Here is an 18753-nt window from a genome sequence, read left to right as displayed (position 1 = left end):
AGGGTGTAGTTTGAAAGGCTATTAATAGGAAATATTAGCTGTTTACATCCCCATTGATGCTGCCTGACCCGCTGAGTGTTTCCAGCATTTTCCGTCTTTAGTTGAGCAAAGAGCAAAGTTCTCAGGTAACACTCCCAGCATGGTTCTGAGGGAGTGCTGCAGTGATGTCTTTTGGATGGGACATTAAACTGCGGCCCTGTGTTCTATAAAACACTTTCATGGTGCCCCAACATTGTGAGAAGTTCAAGTCTTTCACTTCATATGATTTATTTTGGGAACTCCATAACAGCAGGAAGCACATTCAACTCAGAAGGTTCTGTCACTGTCGGTTAGAGACCCCACATACTGTAGATTAAAAGCTTTGTCGCAACACTGTTAGTATTGCTATGTGTGGGGAATGCTCTTTGTAGGGAATACTGCTCCCTGCTCTGCCCAAGGCAGGAATTTTCTTCTGATGAATTTGTGACCAGTGCACGATTATATCCCTCCACCATAAACCCCCAACTTTCATTTGCAGCACTCATTTTTCCTTCTCCCTCAGAGTTAACCCACAAGAATTCAAAAATCGGAAGTGCAAAGGGACTTGGGAGTCCTAGTTCAGGATTCCTTAAAGGTTAACTTGCAGGTTGAGTTGGTGGTAAAGAAAGCAAATGCAATGTTAGCATTCATTTCGAGAGGACTAGAATATAAAAGCAAGGATGAACTGCTGAGGGTTTATAAGGTGTTGGTCAGACCACATTGTGAGCAATGTAGGGACCTGTAACTAAGGAAGGATGTGCTGGCCCTGGAGAGGATCCAGAGGAGGTTCACAAGAATAATCCCAGGAATGAAAGGATTAACGTATGAAGAGGGCTTGATGTCTCTGGGCCTGTACTCACTGGAGTTCAGAAGGATGAGGCGGGAATCTCATTGAAACCTACCAGATACTGAAAGGCCTGGATGGAGTGGATGTGGAGAGGGTGTTTCCATCAGTGGGAGAGTCTGGGATCTGAGGGCACAGCCTCAGAATAAAGGGACATCCCTTCAAAACCAAGATGAGGAGGAAGTTCTAGTTTCCTAGTGTGATAACGTAGACTCTTGACCGCACAATCTACCTTGTTATGACCTTGCACCTTATTGTCTACCTGCAATGCACTTTCTCTGTAGCTGTTACAATTTATTCTGCATTGTGTTATTGCTTTAACCTGTACTACCTCAAGGATGTAATGAATTGATCTGTATGAACGGTATGCAAGACAGTTTTTCACTGTACCTCATGTGACAATAATAAACCAATTCCAATTCCAATTTCTTCAGGTAGAGGGTGGTGAATCTGTGGATTTTGTTGCCACAGAGGACTATGGAGGCCAAGTCATTGGGTGTATTTAAAGGTTGATAGGTTCTTGATTAGTAAGGGGGTTAAGGGTTATGGGGAGAAGGCAGGAGAATGGAGTTGAACAAAAAAAAATCAGCCATGATTGAATGGTGGAGCAGACTCAATGGGCTGAATGGCCTATTTCTGTTCCTATATCTTATGGTTTTATGGTCCAATCCCCCAATTTAGTCCTAATTTCATCCTTGTAAATCTGACTGTCAGCAACTGGGCATGAGATTGCCTCAAATCTCACTTTCTGCAGTCTTAGCAAGTTAATTTACTTGGTGCTTCTCTGAGGCCATTAAGAAAGGGGCACGGTAGCATAGCTGTTAGCACGGCGCTATTACAGCGCCAGCGATCGGGGTTCAATTCGCGTCGCTGTCTGTAAGGAGTTTGTACGTTCTCCCGTGTATGCGTGGGTTTCCTCCGGGTGCTCTGGTTTCCTCCCACATTGCAAAAATGTACGGGTAGGTTAATTTGGGGTTTAAAATGGGCGGCGCAGACTCGTTGGGCCGGAAGTCCCTGTTACCACACTGTAAATAAAATTTTAAAAAAATTTAAAAGGGGAAAAGGATTTATAAAGGTTAAAAAAAGTGGTGTAATTTTCAGCCTGTTATCCAAGTGGTCAAAAATAGTTCTGGGAATGATAGATCGGATGTGATAAGGAAATCCATTGGCCAAATGAGTAACTCTAATGTATACTCAATATAACTTTGAGGATTAGGGTTGTCAACCCCTCAGGGATTGTTCTGGAGCCTTGAGTGATTGACAAATGATCTCCAGAGTGGTGCTAACGAAATCCAAGAGAAATAAATAAACAGGGCTATTAAAGACGTGTGCTATTTGAACCAAAAAACCATCAGTTTGAACCTAGTTGGAGAAATAGATTGGAGCTGGGGGAAGCAGAAAAAGCCATTTGACTGGTTGACAATTTTCCAACCAGATAATGGAGATTGGGACCCCTTCTTCGGTTGGCCATGGGAAGGTCTTGCATTGCTGGAAGCAGTTGCCAATCAGTGGTGGGGTGGGTCATTGACCGCCATGTGATGGAAGGAGAGAAGAAAACTCTGCACTGGATTCAGGCAGAGAGGCCTCAATGGATTACAGAACCTCATGACCGCACAGCAGGAGCTCACTCCTGCTATATGGTCATGACGGTGACCCTCAAATCTACAACTTGCCAACCCAAGTTCTGAGGGCACTACCAAGAGAATAAGCCTGAGACTCAACTGCTATCAGACTCCTGAACCAATCACCTCTTTTTTTTACTAACATACAGAAGTTTATTGACTAAAAGCACTACATCCAGTGTCAAAACTTCAGCAACTGACACAAGAAAGAAAGAACTACACAGACATATTCTAACTGCATAACTACAGCAGAGGACACTAACTAAACGACTGCAAAATGCGCTGCTTCAGATAAGAATCTCGTTCACACCGTCCACGACACACGCCATCCCCTGAGGGTAGGTTTTCACCCAATAGTAGTGGTGGGATTCGAACGCACACCTCCGTGGAGACCAGAGCCTTAATCCAGCGTCTTGAACCGCTCTGCCAGACTACCACACACCAATCACCTCTTTCACACCCCTTCCTGGTGGCGCTGCCACATTCTCCATCTCTTAATTCTACCTCTTTCGGTTATTCCATTATTGTCACTTTAGCATTTCTTTTCGCACCATTTCAGATTGCACTATTATACTTTGCACTCGTTGCTGTATTTTTACTGTTGCATTTATTATTACCACATACACCATTTACTCTCTGAGCTTCATGCGAACAAGGAATTTCATTGCACCCTGATGTATATGACAATAAACTAATCTAATCTAATCTAACCCCTTTCCTGTGTTGAAATTACAGGGCTGGTTGCTTGATTTCAATCTGCTCATAAAGAGCTGTCAGCCTGTGTTCTCCAGCTATGCTGCTACCTGGCCATTGCTCACACGGTCTTCTTTGAAGCGCAGCTTCCTCTCCAGGTCCTGAATGACTGCATCCTTTGTTCCCTGGATTTCTTCGTCTGTTGCCAGGCGAGGAGTTCTGCTGTTTCTCTTCAGACTTTGTGGAGTTCTGCAAGAAATGATTGGGTTAGGGTTGCTTCGGGCAAAAGGGCCAGCTCTCCAGCCAGTGCTGGAGATCTGAAACAAAAGCCAAAAATGCTGGGAATACTCTACAGGTCAGGCAGCTTCTGGGGAGAGAGAAACTGAGGAAGGGGACCTGAAGGCAACCTCTTCAGGCAGAAGTTGATGCGTATATGGAATGAGGTGTTGGAGGAAGTGGTTGAGGCAGGTACAATAACAACATATACAAGCACTTGGACAGGTCCATGGATAGGAAAGGTTTAGAGGGATATGGGCCAAATGCGGGCAAATGGGACGAGCTTAGATGGGCATCTTGGTCGGCATGGATAAGTTGGGCTGAAGGGCCAGCTTTTGTGCTGTATTACTCTGTGACTCTACGAGTCAACTTTCAAGGTCAATGACCAGTAAATGTGGTCTTCCTCAAAAGGTTAAACTGTTTCTCTCTCCACAGATGCTGCCTGAACTGCTGAGTTGTTCCAGCATTTCCTGTTTTCAGCCACCTTCAAAGCTGATTTCTCTGACATGTCCACATTTTTACTTGTTGATATTGAATATTGACGGGGATTCCAAAAACAAGTAGAAATAAAATTAGTAGCACATAAAATTCATGATGAATGGTTAGAAAAATTACCTTGTTACTCATTCTATTGTGACAGATTACTGAGAGGCAGGAGTTGGGCGAGGGGGAACAATGTTGGGAACCTTCTCTGCACTCTCTCCAGCACAATCAAATCCTTCCTGTAGCGTGGCGACCAGAACTGCACGCATTACTCCAAGTGCGCTCTAACAGGTATTTGCAAAGTCGCAATGTAATGCCCCAACTCTTATAGCTGATGCCCCAACTATGAAGGCAAGCATGTCATATGCCTTCTTCACCACCCAATCTACCTCCTTTTCCCCTTTCAGGAAACTTTGTACTTGAACCCTATGGTCCCTCTGTTCATCAATGTTCCTTAGTGCCCTACCATTTACTGTATGTGTCCTCCCCCTATTTAACTTCCCAAATTGCATCATCTCACACTTGTCAGGATTAAATTCCATCTGCCAACACTCCACCCAACTTTCTATCTGATCTATACCCTGTTGTAGCCTTAGACGACCTTCCCCACTATCCACAACACCCACAACTTTTCCGGTCGTCTGCAAACTTACTAATCTTACCTCCCACATTTGCATTCAAATCGTTAATATTTATCACATAAAGGAAGGGTCCTGGCATCAATCGCTGTGGTACACCACTAATCACAGACTTCTGGTCAGAGAAACATGCTTCTAGCACCACACCCTGCCTCCTATCACCAAGCCAGTTTTAGATCCAATTAGCCAGCTCCCCTTGGACCCCATGTGCCTTAACCGTTTGGATCAGCCTACCATGTGGGACCTTGTCAAATGCCTCACTAAAGTCCACATAGACAATGCCAAGCATCCTGCCTTCATGAATCTTCTAAATTATATCCTCAAAAAACTCAAGCAAATAAATTAGTAAATCAGAATCTCCTCTGGACAAAGCCATGCCCTGTGTTCCTGATCAGCCTTTGCCTTTCCAAATGTACACAAATCCTATCTCTTAGGATTTCCTCCAATAATTTCCCTCCCACTGAGATAAGGCTCACTGGCCTGTAGTTACCTGGCTTAACCCTGCTTCCCTTCTTAAATAAAGGAACAACTATCCTTCAGTCCTCTGGCACCTTACCTGTGGCTAATAAGGATGCAAATATCTCCATTGGAGCCCCAACTATCTCCTCCTTTGCTTCCCATACCAACCTGGGATAGGTCTCATCTGCACCTTGGGACTTACCTGCCCTTTTGCGTCCAATGACATCTAACACCTCCTCCTTCTTAATGCTGACCTGCTTCAAATTGTCCACATACCCCTCCTTGAACTATCTTCTTTGTCCTTCTCCTTGGTGAATAGAGATGAGAAGTATTGACTTAGGATCCCGCCCACATCGCCTGGCTACACAGATAGGTTCCTTAGAGGAACAACTCTTTCCCTGCCTACCCTCTTGCTCGTGATATACTTACATATTCTCAGGATTCTCCTTAATTTTACTTGCCAAAGATATTTCATGGCCCCTTTTTGCCTTCCTAATTTCTTTCTTAAGTTCTCTCCTGTTCCTCAAGAGGCTCCCTCAATTTCAGTTGCTTATACTTTTTATATGTTTTCTTTTTTTTCCTGATAAAACCGTCAATGTACTTTGTCATCCAAGGTTGCCACTTCACCAGAACATGCTGGCCCTGAACCTCTACTAAGTTGCTTTTAAAAGGTTTTGTCAGCTGTTGTTTTACCTGCAAGCATCTGCTCTCAATTTACTTTTGCCAGGTCCTCTCTTACACTATAGAAATCAGCCTTCCCCTAGTTCAAGAACTTGAGGACCAACCTTATCCCCTTCCATAACTGCCTTGAAACTTACAGAATGATGGTCAGTGCTCCCCCGCCAACACTGCCACCAGCTACCCAGTTTCCTGAGATAAAGCTGAGTACTGACCCTATCTGAACAATTTCCTTGGAAACACTGAACAAATTCTGCCCCATCTAAATCTCTTGCACCAAGGTAATCCTAGTCAATATGGGAAAGTTAAAATCCCCCACTACTATACCCGTTTTGCTCTAGCTTCTTCCTGTGATTTGCTTACATATCTGTTCCTCTAATTCCTGCTAAGTATTGGGAGGCCTATAGTATAATCTGAGCAAAGTGATCGTCCCTCTTTTATTTCTAAATTCTACTCATATGTCCTCACTGGATGATTCCTCCAGGATATCCTCTCTTAAGTACTGTTGTTATGTTCTCCCAAAAAGACTCATTCTCCTCTTGTGCATTCCCCTCTGTCACATCTGAAACTTCTTTATCCTGGAATATTAAGCTGCCAGTCCCACCCTTCCCTCAACCGCTGGTGTCTGGAATGAGCTGCCGGGGAGGCGGTGGAGGCAGGAACAGTAACAACTGGACAGGTACTTGAATAAGCAGGGTATAGAGGGATATAGAATTAATGTAGGCGGGTGGGATTGGTATAGATAGGCATGATGGTCGGCATAGACACGGTGGGCAGAAGGGCCCATTTCTACACTGTACAGCTCTATGACTCTAAGGCACACACAACTCTATGCTTCTTCAATAGAGGGCTAGAGTATAGAAGTAGGGAAGTCTTGCTGAATCTTTGGTCCAGTCTCAGGTGGAATATTGTGTTCAATTATGGTCGCTTTATTGTAGGAAGGATGTGAGGGCATTAGAGAGAGTCTAGAAAAGATTTACAACAATGATCCTTGGGATGAGGAACTGCAGCTACAAGGGTAGAGAGGCTGGGACTGTTTTCTTTACAGAAGAGAATTCTGAGGGGAGATCAGGTGGAGGTATATAAGATGATGAGAGGTCTGGATGGAGTGGAGTGTGGGAAGCTGTTCCTGTTGGTGAAGGGATTGAGGACTGAAGGGCACAGGCATAAGATAAAGGGGAAGGGAGTTGACAGCAATAAGAGGAAAAACCATTTTTTACTCATTGTGTAACTGTGGTGAAGGCAGGTTCCACTGTCCCCTTCAAGAGGGAATTGGATAACTACACAGTGAGGAAAAGTTACAAGGCTACATTGAAGCAGCTGAGGGGGGAGAAGTAGTGAGTTGCTCTGGGATTGAGTCAGCATCGACATGATGGTCCAAATAGCCTCCTTCTGTGCTGTAATCATTCTATGATTCCATGTGATTCACCCTTGACGTCCAGGTAACTTCCTGGTGCAACCTCCCAAAGCATGACCTCTGCACGTTAATCCAATGCCTAAACACTATTCTCGTTTTCTCAAACAGCATCAGGACTGGTCTCAACCCAAAACGTCGACAATTCCTTCCCTCCCCCACGGATGCTGCTCGACCCGCTGAGTTCCTCCAGCAGATTGTTTGTTGTTCCAGATCCCAATGGCTGCAGTTTCTTGTCACCTCTAACCCCCCCATACATTGCACTGAGTACATGGTGTGAACCTCGGCTGGGTTCTATTCAAAAATAAATGTTTTTTCAAATGTCTGACAATACCAATACTTTTGAAAGATGCCAGAAAGGGCAACATCAGTCATTACTGAGAGGAAACCTAAGACCATAGACCAACACGTCAAACTGTAGGGTGCCAATGAAGCACCTCAGGTCTTACTTACATTGGGATGGCTCCTTTTGGTAGGCCCAAAGTGTTGACAGGTGACCCAACTGATTGTGACGGCAACATGGAGCTGAGGAAAGCCGCAGGCGATTGGCCGGAGTGAGGGGAAGATCTACCAGGTAAGGGGGAGAAGTAGGGAGGCTGCGTTGGGGAGGTGACAAGGGGCGGAGGAGGAGGAGGCAGAGGGTAGGAGTCTTGCGCGTAGAAAGCAGGGGGGCTGTGGATGGGCGGCGGCGGGGGAAGAGGAGGGGAAGGCGACGAGGGGCTCCAGGATGAGGCGGAGCCCAGGTGTCGCTGCTCACTCTCCCCCTGGGGGAAAGGAGGCAACGCCACCCGGTTAAAGGGCTTGTGCGCGGTGGGGGGAGAGAGGGGCGAGGACAGGTTAGAACCCGAAGATCCGGACGGAGACAGGTACCCGGCAGAAGACGAGAGGCTTTGAGCGGCAATGAACTGCTTGGGTCGAGCATAATTGAAAGTTGTCGTTTGCTGCATGGCTGACGATGGAGTGTGGGGGTTCAGCACACTCATTGGGGCAGGGGGCGGCTGGGCAGAGGTTGGCGAGCACAGCAAGAGCTCGAGTGGTTGCTGGCCTTGTCTCCCGGCTTGTTGTTCCAGCAAGACTTGGTTCTGCAGTTGCTGTAGTCTCAGTGGATCACTGTAATGGAACAAAGACAACAAACTATCAGTCAACGCAACTGGACTTCACACATACAATAGCCTGAAGGCACGTACCACCAGGCTCAGGGACAGCTTCTATTCCGCTGTTATAGGACTGTTATTAAACAGTTCCCTCGTACGATAAGATGGATTCCTGACCTCACAATCTACCCCGTTATGAGCTTGAGAAACAAAGGTCTGCAGACGCTGGAATCTGGATGAAAAAACATGATGATGCTGGAGGAACTCAGCAGGCCAGGCAGCATCGGTGGAGAAAAGCAGGAGGTCAACGTTTCGGGTCAGGACCCTTCTTCAGGACTGAAGATAGGAAAAGGGGAAGCCCAATATATAGGAGGGAAAAGCAGAGCAGTGATAGGTGGACAAAAGAGGGGAGGCGGGGTGGGCGCAAGGTGGTGATAGGTCTTTTTTTTCCTTCTTTTTTCCTCTCCTTACCTTTGACCCATCCCCCGGTGGATCTGCTCTCCCCTCCTCCCCCGCACCTGCCTATCACTATCTCTTACCTGCATCTACCTATCACCACCCTGTGCCCACCCCGCCTCCCCTCTTTTGTCCACCTATCACTGCTCTGCTTTCCCCTCCTATATATCGGGCTTCCCCTTTTCCTATCTTCAGTCCTGAAGAAGGGTCCTGACCCGAAACGTTGACCGCCTGCTTTTCTCCACCGATGCTGCCTGGCCTGCTGAGTTCCTCCAGCATCATCGAGTTTTTCATCGTTATGACCTTGCACCTTATTGTCTGCCTGCACTGCACTTTCTCTGTAACTGTAACACTTTATTCTGCATTCTGTTATTGTTTAAGTTTGTACTACCTCGATGCACTGATCTGTATGGATGGCATGCGAAACAAAGTTTTTCCACTGTACCTCGGTACATGTGACAATAATAAACCAATTCCAAATCCATTTCCAGCTTTTATACATTTCCTTCAGGCAAAGAAGAAGTTGGCCCATTGAATCTATGCCAGCTTCCACAGCAGTCTCATCAGTCCCTTTCCCCACTAAGTCATGGAGTTACACAAAATAGAAACAGGCCCTTCAGTCCGACTCATCCATGCTGACCAAGATCCCTATCTATGCTAATCCCATTTGCCTGCATTTGGCCCATGTCCCTCTCAACTTTTCCTGTCCATGTACCTGTCCAAGTGTCTTCTAATCATCCTAATTATTACCCGCCTCAACCACTTCCTCTGGCAGTTCTTTTCAGATACCCACCACCCTCTGTGAAAAACTTGCCCCTCAGGTCCCCTTTAATTTTTTCCCCTCTCACCTGCCTTCTACTTAGACTCCCCAACCCTGGGAAAAAGACTGTGGCCATCGACTCTACCTATGCCCCTTGTGATTTTATAAACCTCTATAAGGTCACCGCCTCAGCCTCTTACCGTCCAGCCTATCCAACCCCTTGTTATAACTCAAGCCCTCCAGTCCCAGTAACATGAACCTTTTCTGCACCCTTTCCAGATTAACAACGTCCTTCCCATAGCTGGGCAACCAGAACTGCACACAGTACTCCAAGTCTGATCTCACTAATGACTTGTACAGTTGCAAAATGATGTCTTATCTCCTGTATTCAACACCCAGGCCAATGAAGATAAGCGTGCCAAATGCCTTTGTCACCACCCTATCTACCTGTGTCATCACCTTTAGGGAACTTGACTGAGTGTCTCACCCAAATAACGACATTTGCAGCACTCCCTCAGTCCTGCACTGGAAGTGTCAGCCTGGGTTATGTATCTACGTCTCTGGGATGGTCTCTCTCATCCTTCAGCAGACTGGGTGAATTGATACCCATCCCCACTTCTGGGAACAGAGCTCAATACTGGCACCCTCATCTCTGAGTTAGATGGCTGTGAATTTCAGTGCTGCAATGAATCACGCTGAGTGTGCAAAGTCTAGACAGAAGTCCCAGGAGTCAGCTTCTGTCTGCTTGATGCTTTGTTCGGTGGTTAATCAGTAAAAGCAATTGAGAGGAAGAAACATCTAATATCTTAAGAAAGTCTGTGTTTTCAACTGCAGGAAATACCTTGCTCTACAGACTGCATAGAGTAGTGGACACAGTCTGGTCCATCACGGACACAGCCCTCTCCACCATCGACAGCCTCGACAGGAGGCGCTGCCTCAGGAAGGTGGCATCTATCATCAAGGATGCCCACCATCTGAGTCATGCCCCCTTCTTGCCACTACTGTCAGGCAAGAGGTGCAGAAGCCTGAAGTCCCACACCACCAGGTTCAGGAACAGCTGCATTCCTACAACCATCAGGTTCTTGAACTGACCTGCACAACCCTAACCCTACCTCAGCAATGGAACACCACAGACCATCTCTTGCACTACCATGGACTTGTCTCTGATTGTGTCTTTGCACTAATGTCTTGTTTTGCATAGTCTTTTTTCTTCACTGTAAATTTGTTGTATAATATCATTGAATAATTCATGTATAAATGATGTTGTGTGTGTCTGAATCTACATGCCTGTGATGTTGCTGCAAGCAAATTTTTCGTTTACCTGTACATCACCGTACTCGTGCACATGACAATCAACTCGACTTGTTTTAATGTGCAAATTTTGAAGACAGTTTTGCTATATATGGTAATATTCTTAAATAGTTAGATTATCACCACATCCAGCTCAAATGAAGCATACACCAGCAGCTTCCATTTATATCGTTCCTTTTATGGAGCAGAACATCACACACTACTTCACTGGAGCATTATCAAATAAAACCACCAATGCCAAAGTTTTGTTGAGCTTGTGATCGAGAGCTTGCTCAGAGGCGCGGGTTTTAAGGAGAATCTTCGAGAAGCAAAGTGGAGAGGTTTAAGGAGAGAATTGCAGAGCTCAGAACATTGGCCATGGAAAGCATGGCTCCAAAGGCCAAGTGATTAAGTTCATGGGTGATCAAACGACCAGAATCAAAAGAGCTCAGATGAAGAAGATAAAGTCATAGAGTAATACAGCACGGAAACAGGCCCTTTGGCCCATCTTGTCCATGCCGACCAAGGTGCCCACCTAAGCTAGTCCCATTTGCCTGTGTTTGGCCTACATCCCTCTAAACTGGTCCTATCTATGTACTTATCCAAATGTCTCTTAACTGCCATTATTGAACCTGCCTGAACTACTTTCTCTGGCAGCTCATTGCACACACGCACCACCCTCAGCATGAAGAAGTTGCCCCTCAGGTCCCTTTTAAATCTTTTCCCTCTCACCTTAAACCTATGCCCTCTAGATTTTGGTTCCCTTTCTCTGGGAAAGATTGTGTGCGTGCACCCTATCTATGCGCCTCATGATTTTATACACCTCTGTCAAGTCACCTCTCAGTCTCCTATGCTCCAAGGAATAAAATCCTAGCCTGCCCAACCTCTCCCTATAACTCAGGCCCTCGAGTCCTGGCAACATTCTTGTAAACCTATAAGGTTTCAGAGAAACAGCAGCATCAGCTATTGCTCAGTTGCTACACCTCTGGATTAGAAAGTAGAGGGTAGAAGTTCCAATGCAAGCCCTTGAACATCCTACAGCACTGCAGGGGGAGTGCCACTGTGTTGAAAGTGCTGCCTTTTGGATGACCTCTCAAACTGAGGTCTCTGGTGGATGTTAAACATTCCCTGGTGACAAGGAAAACAGGAGAGTTATCCTGAGCGTCCTAGCCAATATATCCTCCATCAAAATTCCTTGCAGAGAAGATAATTGTCACATGGGTCCTTGAGGGAGCTTGCTGCACATGAATTGGGTGCCATGTTTCCACTCTGCTGCTCATGATCTAATTGAATGGTGTTGGAGATCGAGGGGCTGACTAGCCAAGTCTTGTTATTAACTTGGAGACACAAGGGGGTCCCTCCCAGCTGCCTCCCCTCCCCTCCCCTCCCCTCCCCAAACCTGGCCCCATCTGCCCATTTGTTTTTGTTTGCCTCCATCTATTATCCACCTTCTTCTGTCTCACAATTTCACCACTCCCCTACCTGGCTCCGTCTGCCCATCATCCTTCACCCCTCTTCGGTCCCGCAGTCGCCCACTGGCCTCCGTCTCACCACTCCCTCTCTCCTCTTTATACCGTCTCTCTTCCTTCTCCACCTGATTCAAGGTTCCGACTAAAATATCGACAATTCCTCTCCCCCACAGATGCTGCTCGAGTTCCTCCAGCTCACAGTTCCTTGCTATTTGTTTGGATTTGTGCAAACAATGATCTATTTTAATTTCCCGGTTGTACATATAAAACGAACATTTTATATACATCTCAAAGAACCACACAACATAATAAGTTAGTACAGTGTGCACACTCATTAGGATTCGCGTTGAGCCACTGTAATGGAATTCAGTTCTTGGAACCATTGCTAAACTGTTCCTGCTAAAGATAAAGTGGCTGTTGACTGGGAATCTACTCCAGAAGATAACAAAGGAATTAGTAGCTAGCTCCTGTGGTGGCTATGTTTGTCAGCTGGCATTGGCTTTTAGATTGTCAATTAAGTTGTGAAAGCACTTCCTGTTCGTACAGCAATTCCAACCACAGCGACAACACTGGGAAGTTATCACTCACTCACTGATCTTCCTGTTGGTTTACAGCCTATTCTCCTGTGTTAAGAGGGACTTAAGAGTTTAAATCCACAGGTAGTCTGTTGAGGCAGCACTGATGTGGTTGAGTCACTGGGAATTAAACCTTACCAGATATTGCCTTCGACAGAGGGTAAATCAGACATGGGGTGAAAATACAAATGGTGAGCCCATTGCAGTCCGTTAGCAGGACAGGGTCACACAGAGAACAGAAGGAGAGCGTCACCCTTCATTGCCGACAAGCTATCTAATTTGTCCAGCACTCCCTTGTGCTTTCCTTGTTTCCTTGCATTTTGAGATATCCAATGCCTTTTTCAGCACGTTGCTATGGGGAGCACTCACATGACAGGAGGTTATGGGTTTGAGCTCCAGAGTCAAAACTTGAGTAGAGAGAATCCAAGCTGATGTTCTCAGTGCAACACTGAGGGAGGGATGCAGTCCCTCAGTAAACCAAGTCCTTCTCAGGAATATGCAGAAGATGCATCATGAAGGAGACAGATAGCCCAGTGGCATTGTGTATGGATGGCATGCAAAACAAAGTTTTTCACTGTACCTTGGTATGTGTGACAATATTGGTATTGGTATTGGTTTATTATTGTCACCTGTACAGAGGTACAGTGAAAAACTTGTCTTGCATACCGATTGTACAGATCAATTCATTACACAGTGCAGTTACATTGGGTTAGTACAGAGTGCATTGATGTAGTACTGGTAAAAACCATAACAGTACAGAGTAAAGTGCAAACCAATTACCAATTAAGTTGACAGGCTTTGGTGTACTGAATGATTTGTCTGAATTCATTCTCCACTGAAGGCAATATCTGGCAGGTTATAACATCCACATTCTTCTGTTTATGTTATTTTGTCTATGTTCTCTACTCCCATTCACCCATTGACCAGATAACCTTGTTTACAGCTGATCTGTGTGGTCACCCTACTAGAGATTGCCTTCTCTCACCTTCCCTGCAGCTCCTTTTGTCTCCTTTTCACCTCTAAGGGTCTTTGACCTGCAACGTTGACTCTGTGTCACATCCCACAGATGCTGCCTGACCTGCTGAGTGTTTCCAGCATTTTCTATTTTTGTTTTAGATTACCATCATCTGCAATTTGTTTTTGATTTGCAGGGCCCTGTCTTTCTACTCTGCTGGCGGGCTGTGTAGGATTGAATGAGAAGAAATATCTCCACTCAGAGAATGTGAACTTTTTCAAGGGAACACCCCCGTTAGCAAGTTACACCTCAAGCCACGGTCTGCATTGACTAGGAAATATTTGGTCGGACCCCTCAGTCAAATCACTGACACAGATTGTGAACAGCTGCGGACCATAGATATAGGAGCAGAGTTAGGCCATTTGGCCCATCGAGTCTGCTCCGCCATTCAATCGTAGTGATTTTGTTTTCAACCCCATTCTCCTGCCTTCTCCATGTAACTCCTAACCCTCTTACCAATCAAGAACTTATCTCCCTCCAGCAGCTGTCTCTTATCTTCAAATTCTCTTCCCCCACTTTGGTCCATCTGTTTTTCCCATTTTCCCTCTCTCTGTCTCTGTCTCTCTCTGTCTCTCTCTCTCTCCCTCTCCCTCTCTCTCTCTCTCTCTCTCCCTCTGTCTGCCTCCATCTATCATTCACTGGCCACTGTCTCCCAACTCCACCTCTGCTCACCTTCCCAACCTACCTGCCTGCCATTTTACACCCATTGTCAGTCTACCAATACCCTGGGAATCCTTTCACACCACTCCCCTTCCCTGCTGCCTACTGGCCATCTTCCCCTCTCCACTCCCGGTCCTGACGCAGGGGTTCGACCCAAAACATCGACAATTCCCTTCCTTCCCACAGATGCTGCTCGACCCTCTGAATTCCTCCAGCAGATTGTTCATCGCTCCAGATTCCAGCATCTGCAATCTCCTGCATCTCCAAGAACCCATCAATCTCTGCCTGAAATATGCCCAATGACTTGGCCTCCACAGCCTTCCGTGGCAACGAATTGCACAGATTCACCACCCTCTGGCTGAAGAAATTCCTCCTCATCTCATTTGGGATATCCCTTTGTTCTGAGGCTGTGCCCTCAGATCCTAGACTCTCCTACTGATGGAAACATCCTCTCCACGTCCACTCTATCCAGGTCTTTCAGTATCCAGTAGGTGTCAGTGAGATTCTCCCCTTATCCTTCTGAACTCCATTGAGTACAGGCCCAGAGACATCAATTACTCCTGATATGGACCAAGCACCAATGCCTGCGGAACCCCACTGGTCACAGACTGCCAACCTGAGGAGGGTACATTTAACCCCACTCTTTGCTTTCCGATAACCAGTTTTCAAATCACATCAGTATGTCCCCCAGGATTTCTGCTCTTGGTATGATATCCATTGACAATCTTTCCCTCGCTGGAAGTGGGAGGAAAGGATGAGGACACCCCTGGGTCCATGAGCAACCTCCCCACATCTCGCCCACCCAATATTCCCTCGGCTATGAGGATAGGTTGAGTGAGCTAGGGCTTTTCTCTTTGGAGAATGAGAGGTAACTTGATAGAGGTGTACAAGATGATAAGAGGCATAGGTTGAGTGGATAGTCAGAGACTTTTTCCCAGGGCGACAACGGCTAACCTGAGGGGACATAATTTTAAGGTGATTGGAGGAAGGTATAAGGGGGATGTCAGGGGTAAGTTTTTTTTACACAGAGAGTGGTGGGTGTGTGGAATGCACTGCCTGCAGAGGTGGTGGAGGCAGATACATTAGGGACATTTAAGAGACTCTTAGATAGAGGCATGAATGATAGAGAAATGGGGGGCTATGTGGGAGGGAAGGGTTAGATAGATCTTAGAGCAGGATAAAATGTCAGCACAACATTGTGGGCTGAAGGGCCTGTACTGTGCTGTAATGTTCTATGTTCTATGAACAGATGGAAGTATTCTAGGATACTAATCATAATTACAATGTTAAAAAGAGATTTACATGGATAGGAAAGATTTAGAGGGATATGGGCCAAACACAGGCAAATGGGATTAACACAGGTAGGCACCTTGGTCGGCATGGACTAGTTGGGCTGAAGGGTCTGTTTCTGTGCTGTATAACTCCATAACTCTATCTGAAATGCATTGGCTGAATGAGTAATGAAAGCAACTTTTAAAAAGGGAAATGGATAAATATTATAAGAGGAAATAATTTGCACAGCTGTGGACAACAGGCAAGGGAATTGGACTGTGGGTACTCTTTCAAAGAACAAGTACATGCTGAATGGGGAGAACTGCCTGTTGTGCTGAAAGATTCTTCATTCAGGAAGCCCTATGATCATTGCCCAAAGTTGGATTAAATGATACTCCACCCGCAATCTTCTCGAGGGCGCCAGGGTGGGTGGGGTGGGGGGATAGTGGGAAGCATGCGGCCTCTGATTATGGTCACCAGTGCTAACAATGAGCAACAGTACTGGCCCTCGTTATGTTGAACTCTGCATATCCAGTTCCATTGTCGTCAAAATATTAGTGTTCATTTATGAGATGCGGCTGTCACTGGCAGAACCAGCATTTATTGTCCGTCTCTAATTGCCCTTGAGAAAGTGGTGGTGAGCTGCTTTCTTGAACCATTGTAGTCCATCAGTTAAAGGTGCTCCTACAGTGTTGTTGAGCATGGAGTTCCAGGATTTGGACTCATCCATGCTAAGTGGATACGTGGTACAAATGGTACCCAATATTTTCACATTTACAATGGCGATCAAAGATAATTTTCTTCCTGCAAGAATCTATCCACAAAGGCAAACACCCCCTTCAATGACATACTTCAATATACACATTCCTCCCACATTCCAAAGACGTACGGGTTAGGAAGTTGTGGGCATGTTATGTTAATGCCGGAAGTGTGGCGACTCTTGCGGGCTGCCCCTAGAACACTCTACACAAAAAGATGTATTTCACTGTGTGTTTTGATGTACATGTGACTAATAAAGGTATCTTATCTTATCTTACATAAACACACACACACGCGCTTGTGCACACACACACACACACACACACACACACACACACACACACACACACACACACACACACACACACACACAAACACACACACACGGTAGTTTCAATAAGATTGCTTTCATTGGCCAAGTACAAGAATTAGGACATCATGTTGCACTTGTACAAAATGTTGGTTAGGCCACGCTTGGAGTATTGTGTTCATTTCTGGTCACCATGTTATGGGAAGGATGTGATTAAACTACAGAGGGTACAGATAGGATGCACAAGGATGTCGCCTGGACTGGAGGGCTTGAATGATCAGGAGAGATTGGATAGGCTGGGTCTGTTTTCCCTGGAGCAGAGGAGGTTGAGGGGTGACACGATATGGGTATAGAAAATTAGGAGAGGAATAGATGGAGATGTGGTAGATAGCCAGTGTCTGTTTCCCATGGTAGGCATGTGTAAAACTAGAGGGCAAAGGTTTAAAGTAAGAGGGAGGAGGTTTAAAGAGGACCTGAGGGGCAAATTTTTCACACAAAGAGTAGCTGGTATCTGGAATGAGCTGGCAGGGGAGGTGGTGGAGGCAGGAACAGTAACAGTGGTGGGTTGGTAAGTTTGCAGACGACACAAAGATTGGTGGAGCTGTGGACTGTGAAGAAGGATGTCAAAGGTTGAAGCAGGGTTTAGATCAGTTGCAGATATAGTTGGAGAAATGGTAGATGGAGTTTAAGACTGGCATGTGTGAGATATTGCACTTTGGGAGGTTAAATGTAAGGGGAAAGTATACAGTTAAGGGCAGGATGCTTCACAGCATTGATGTACAGAGAGATCTTGGGGTCCAAGTCCATAGCTCTCTGAAAGTGGTCACGGAAGTAGATAGGGTGGTAAAGAAGGCATATAGCATGCTTGTCTTCATAGGTTGGGAGTCAGGAAGTCATGTTGTAGCGATATAAAACTTTGGTTAGGCTGCACCTGGAGTGTTGTGTGTAATTCTGGTCACCCCATTACAGGATGGATGTGGAGGCTTTGGAAAGGGTACAGAAGCAGTTTAGCAGGATGCTGCCTGGATTAAAGGGCATGAGCCATAAGGAGAGGTTGGACAAACTTGGGTTGTTTTTTGTGGAGTGTCGGAGGCTGAGGGGAGAGCTGACACAAGTTTATGAAATTATGAGAGGCATAGATAGGGTAGACAGTCAGAATATTTTTCCCAGGGTAGAAATGTCAAATACTAGAAGATGTGCATTTAAGGTGAGAGGGGAAAGTTTAACCTAGATGTGCGGGGCATGTTCTTTACACAGAAAGTGGCAGGTGCCTGGAACAGGCTGCAAGAGGTAGTGGTTGAAGCAGATATGATAGTGGCTTTTAAATAGACACATGAATATTCAGGGCATGGAGGGATGGGGACCATATGCAGGCAGAAGAGATTTAGTTTAATTTGGCATCGTGTTCGGCGCAGACATTGTGGGCCGGAGGGCCTGTTCTGGTGCTGTACAGTTCTACGTTAACTACATTTAAGAGGCATCTTGAAAGAGCAGGGTACAGCGGGATATAGAATGAATGCAGGCTAGTGGGATTGGTATAGATAGGCATGATGGTCAGCATGGACGTGATGGACCAAAAAGGGCTGTTTCTATTACGTCAGTAATCATAATAAATAAGAGTTTGAGGATTTTGCTTCATTTATGCAGCCACCATTGTGTGAGTGGATCAGGATGGGCAGTTATATTCTTGGCTCTGTTTTGAAACAGTGGGTTAACTTGCTCAGGAGAAGAAGACATTGCAGACAGATGCCCAGGGAGTGCCCCGTGATAACATGGCCTACCACCCACCAATACCACCAGCCGTCTAACTCACCACCTTTTCAAAGGGATTTGCCACAGAGCCTTCAGCTTCTCTGCTTTAGAATGAAGGTTTTGTACTTAAAGCACAAGTCAGAATGTAGCACACTGGCTCAAGTCCAAGTGGAATCCACGCCTGTCAGGTTTACCCAGATGCTTGGAGCAACATCT

The 18753-nt window shown here is 45.9% G+C and overlaps 1 protein-coding gene across 4 annotated transcripts in view; it reads right to left on the bottom strand.

Moving 5' to 3' along the window:
• The window catches only part of palld (palladin, cytoskeletal associated protein), a 262041-nt gene that overhangs the window by 52644 nt on the left and 190644 nt on the right, over positions 1-18753 (bottom strand). For all 4 annotated transcript variants that reach the window (XM_052019755.1, XM_052019756.1, XM_052019758.1 and 1 more), the window contains 2 exons: positions 7579-8235; positions 3288-3426 (listed from right to left, as the gene is read on the bottom strand). In XM_052019755.1, coding sequence (XP_051875715.1) covers positions 3288-3426; positions 7579-8235 — 796 coding nt within the window. The remainder of the gene's footprint in view (positions 1-3287; positions 3427-7578; positions 8236-18753) is intronic.

Source organism: Pristis pectinata, chromosome 7 (genome assembly GCF_009764475.1).
Source record: "Pristis pectinata isolate sPriPec2 chromosome 7, sPriPec2.1.pri, whole genome shotgun sequence".
NCBI lineage: Eukaryota > Metazoa > Chordata > Chondrichthyes > Rhinopristiformes > Pristidae > Pristis > Pristis pectinata.
This window is presented reverse-complemented; position numbering and strand designations above follow the sequence as displayed.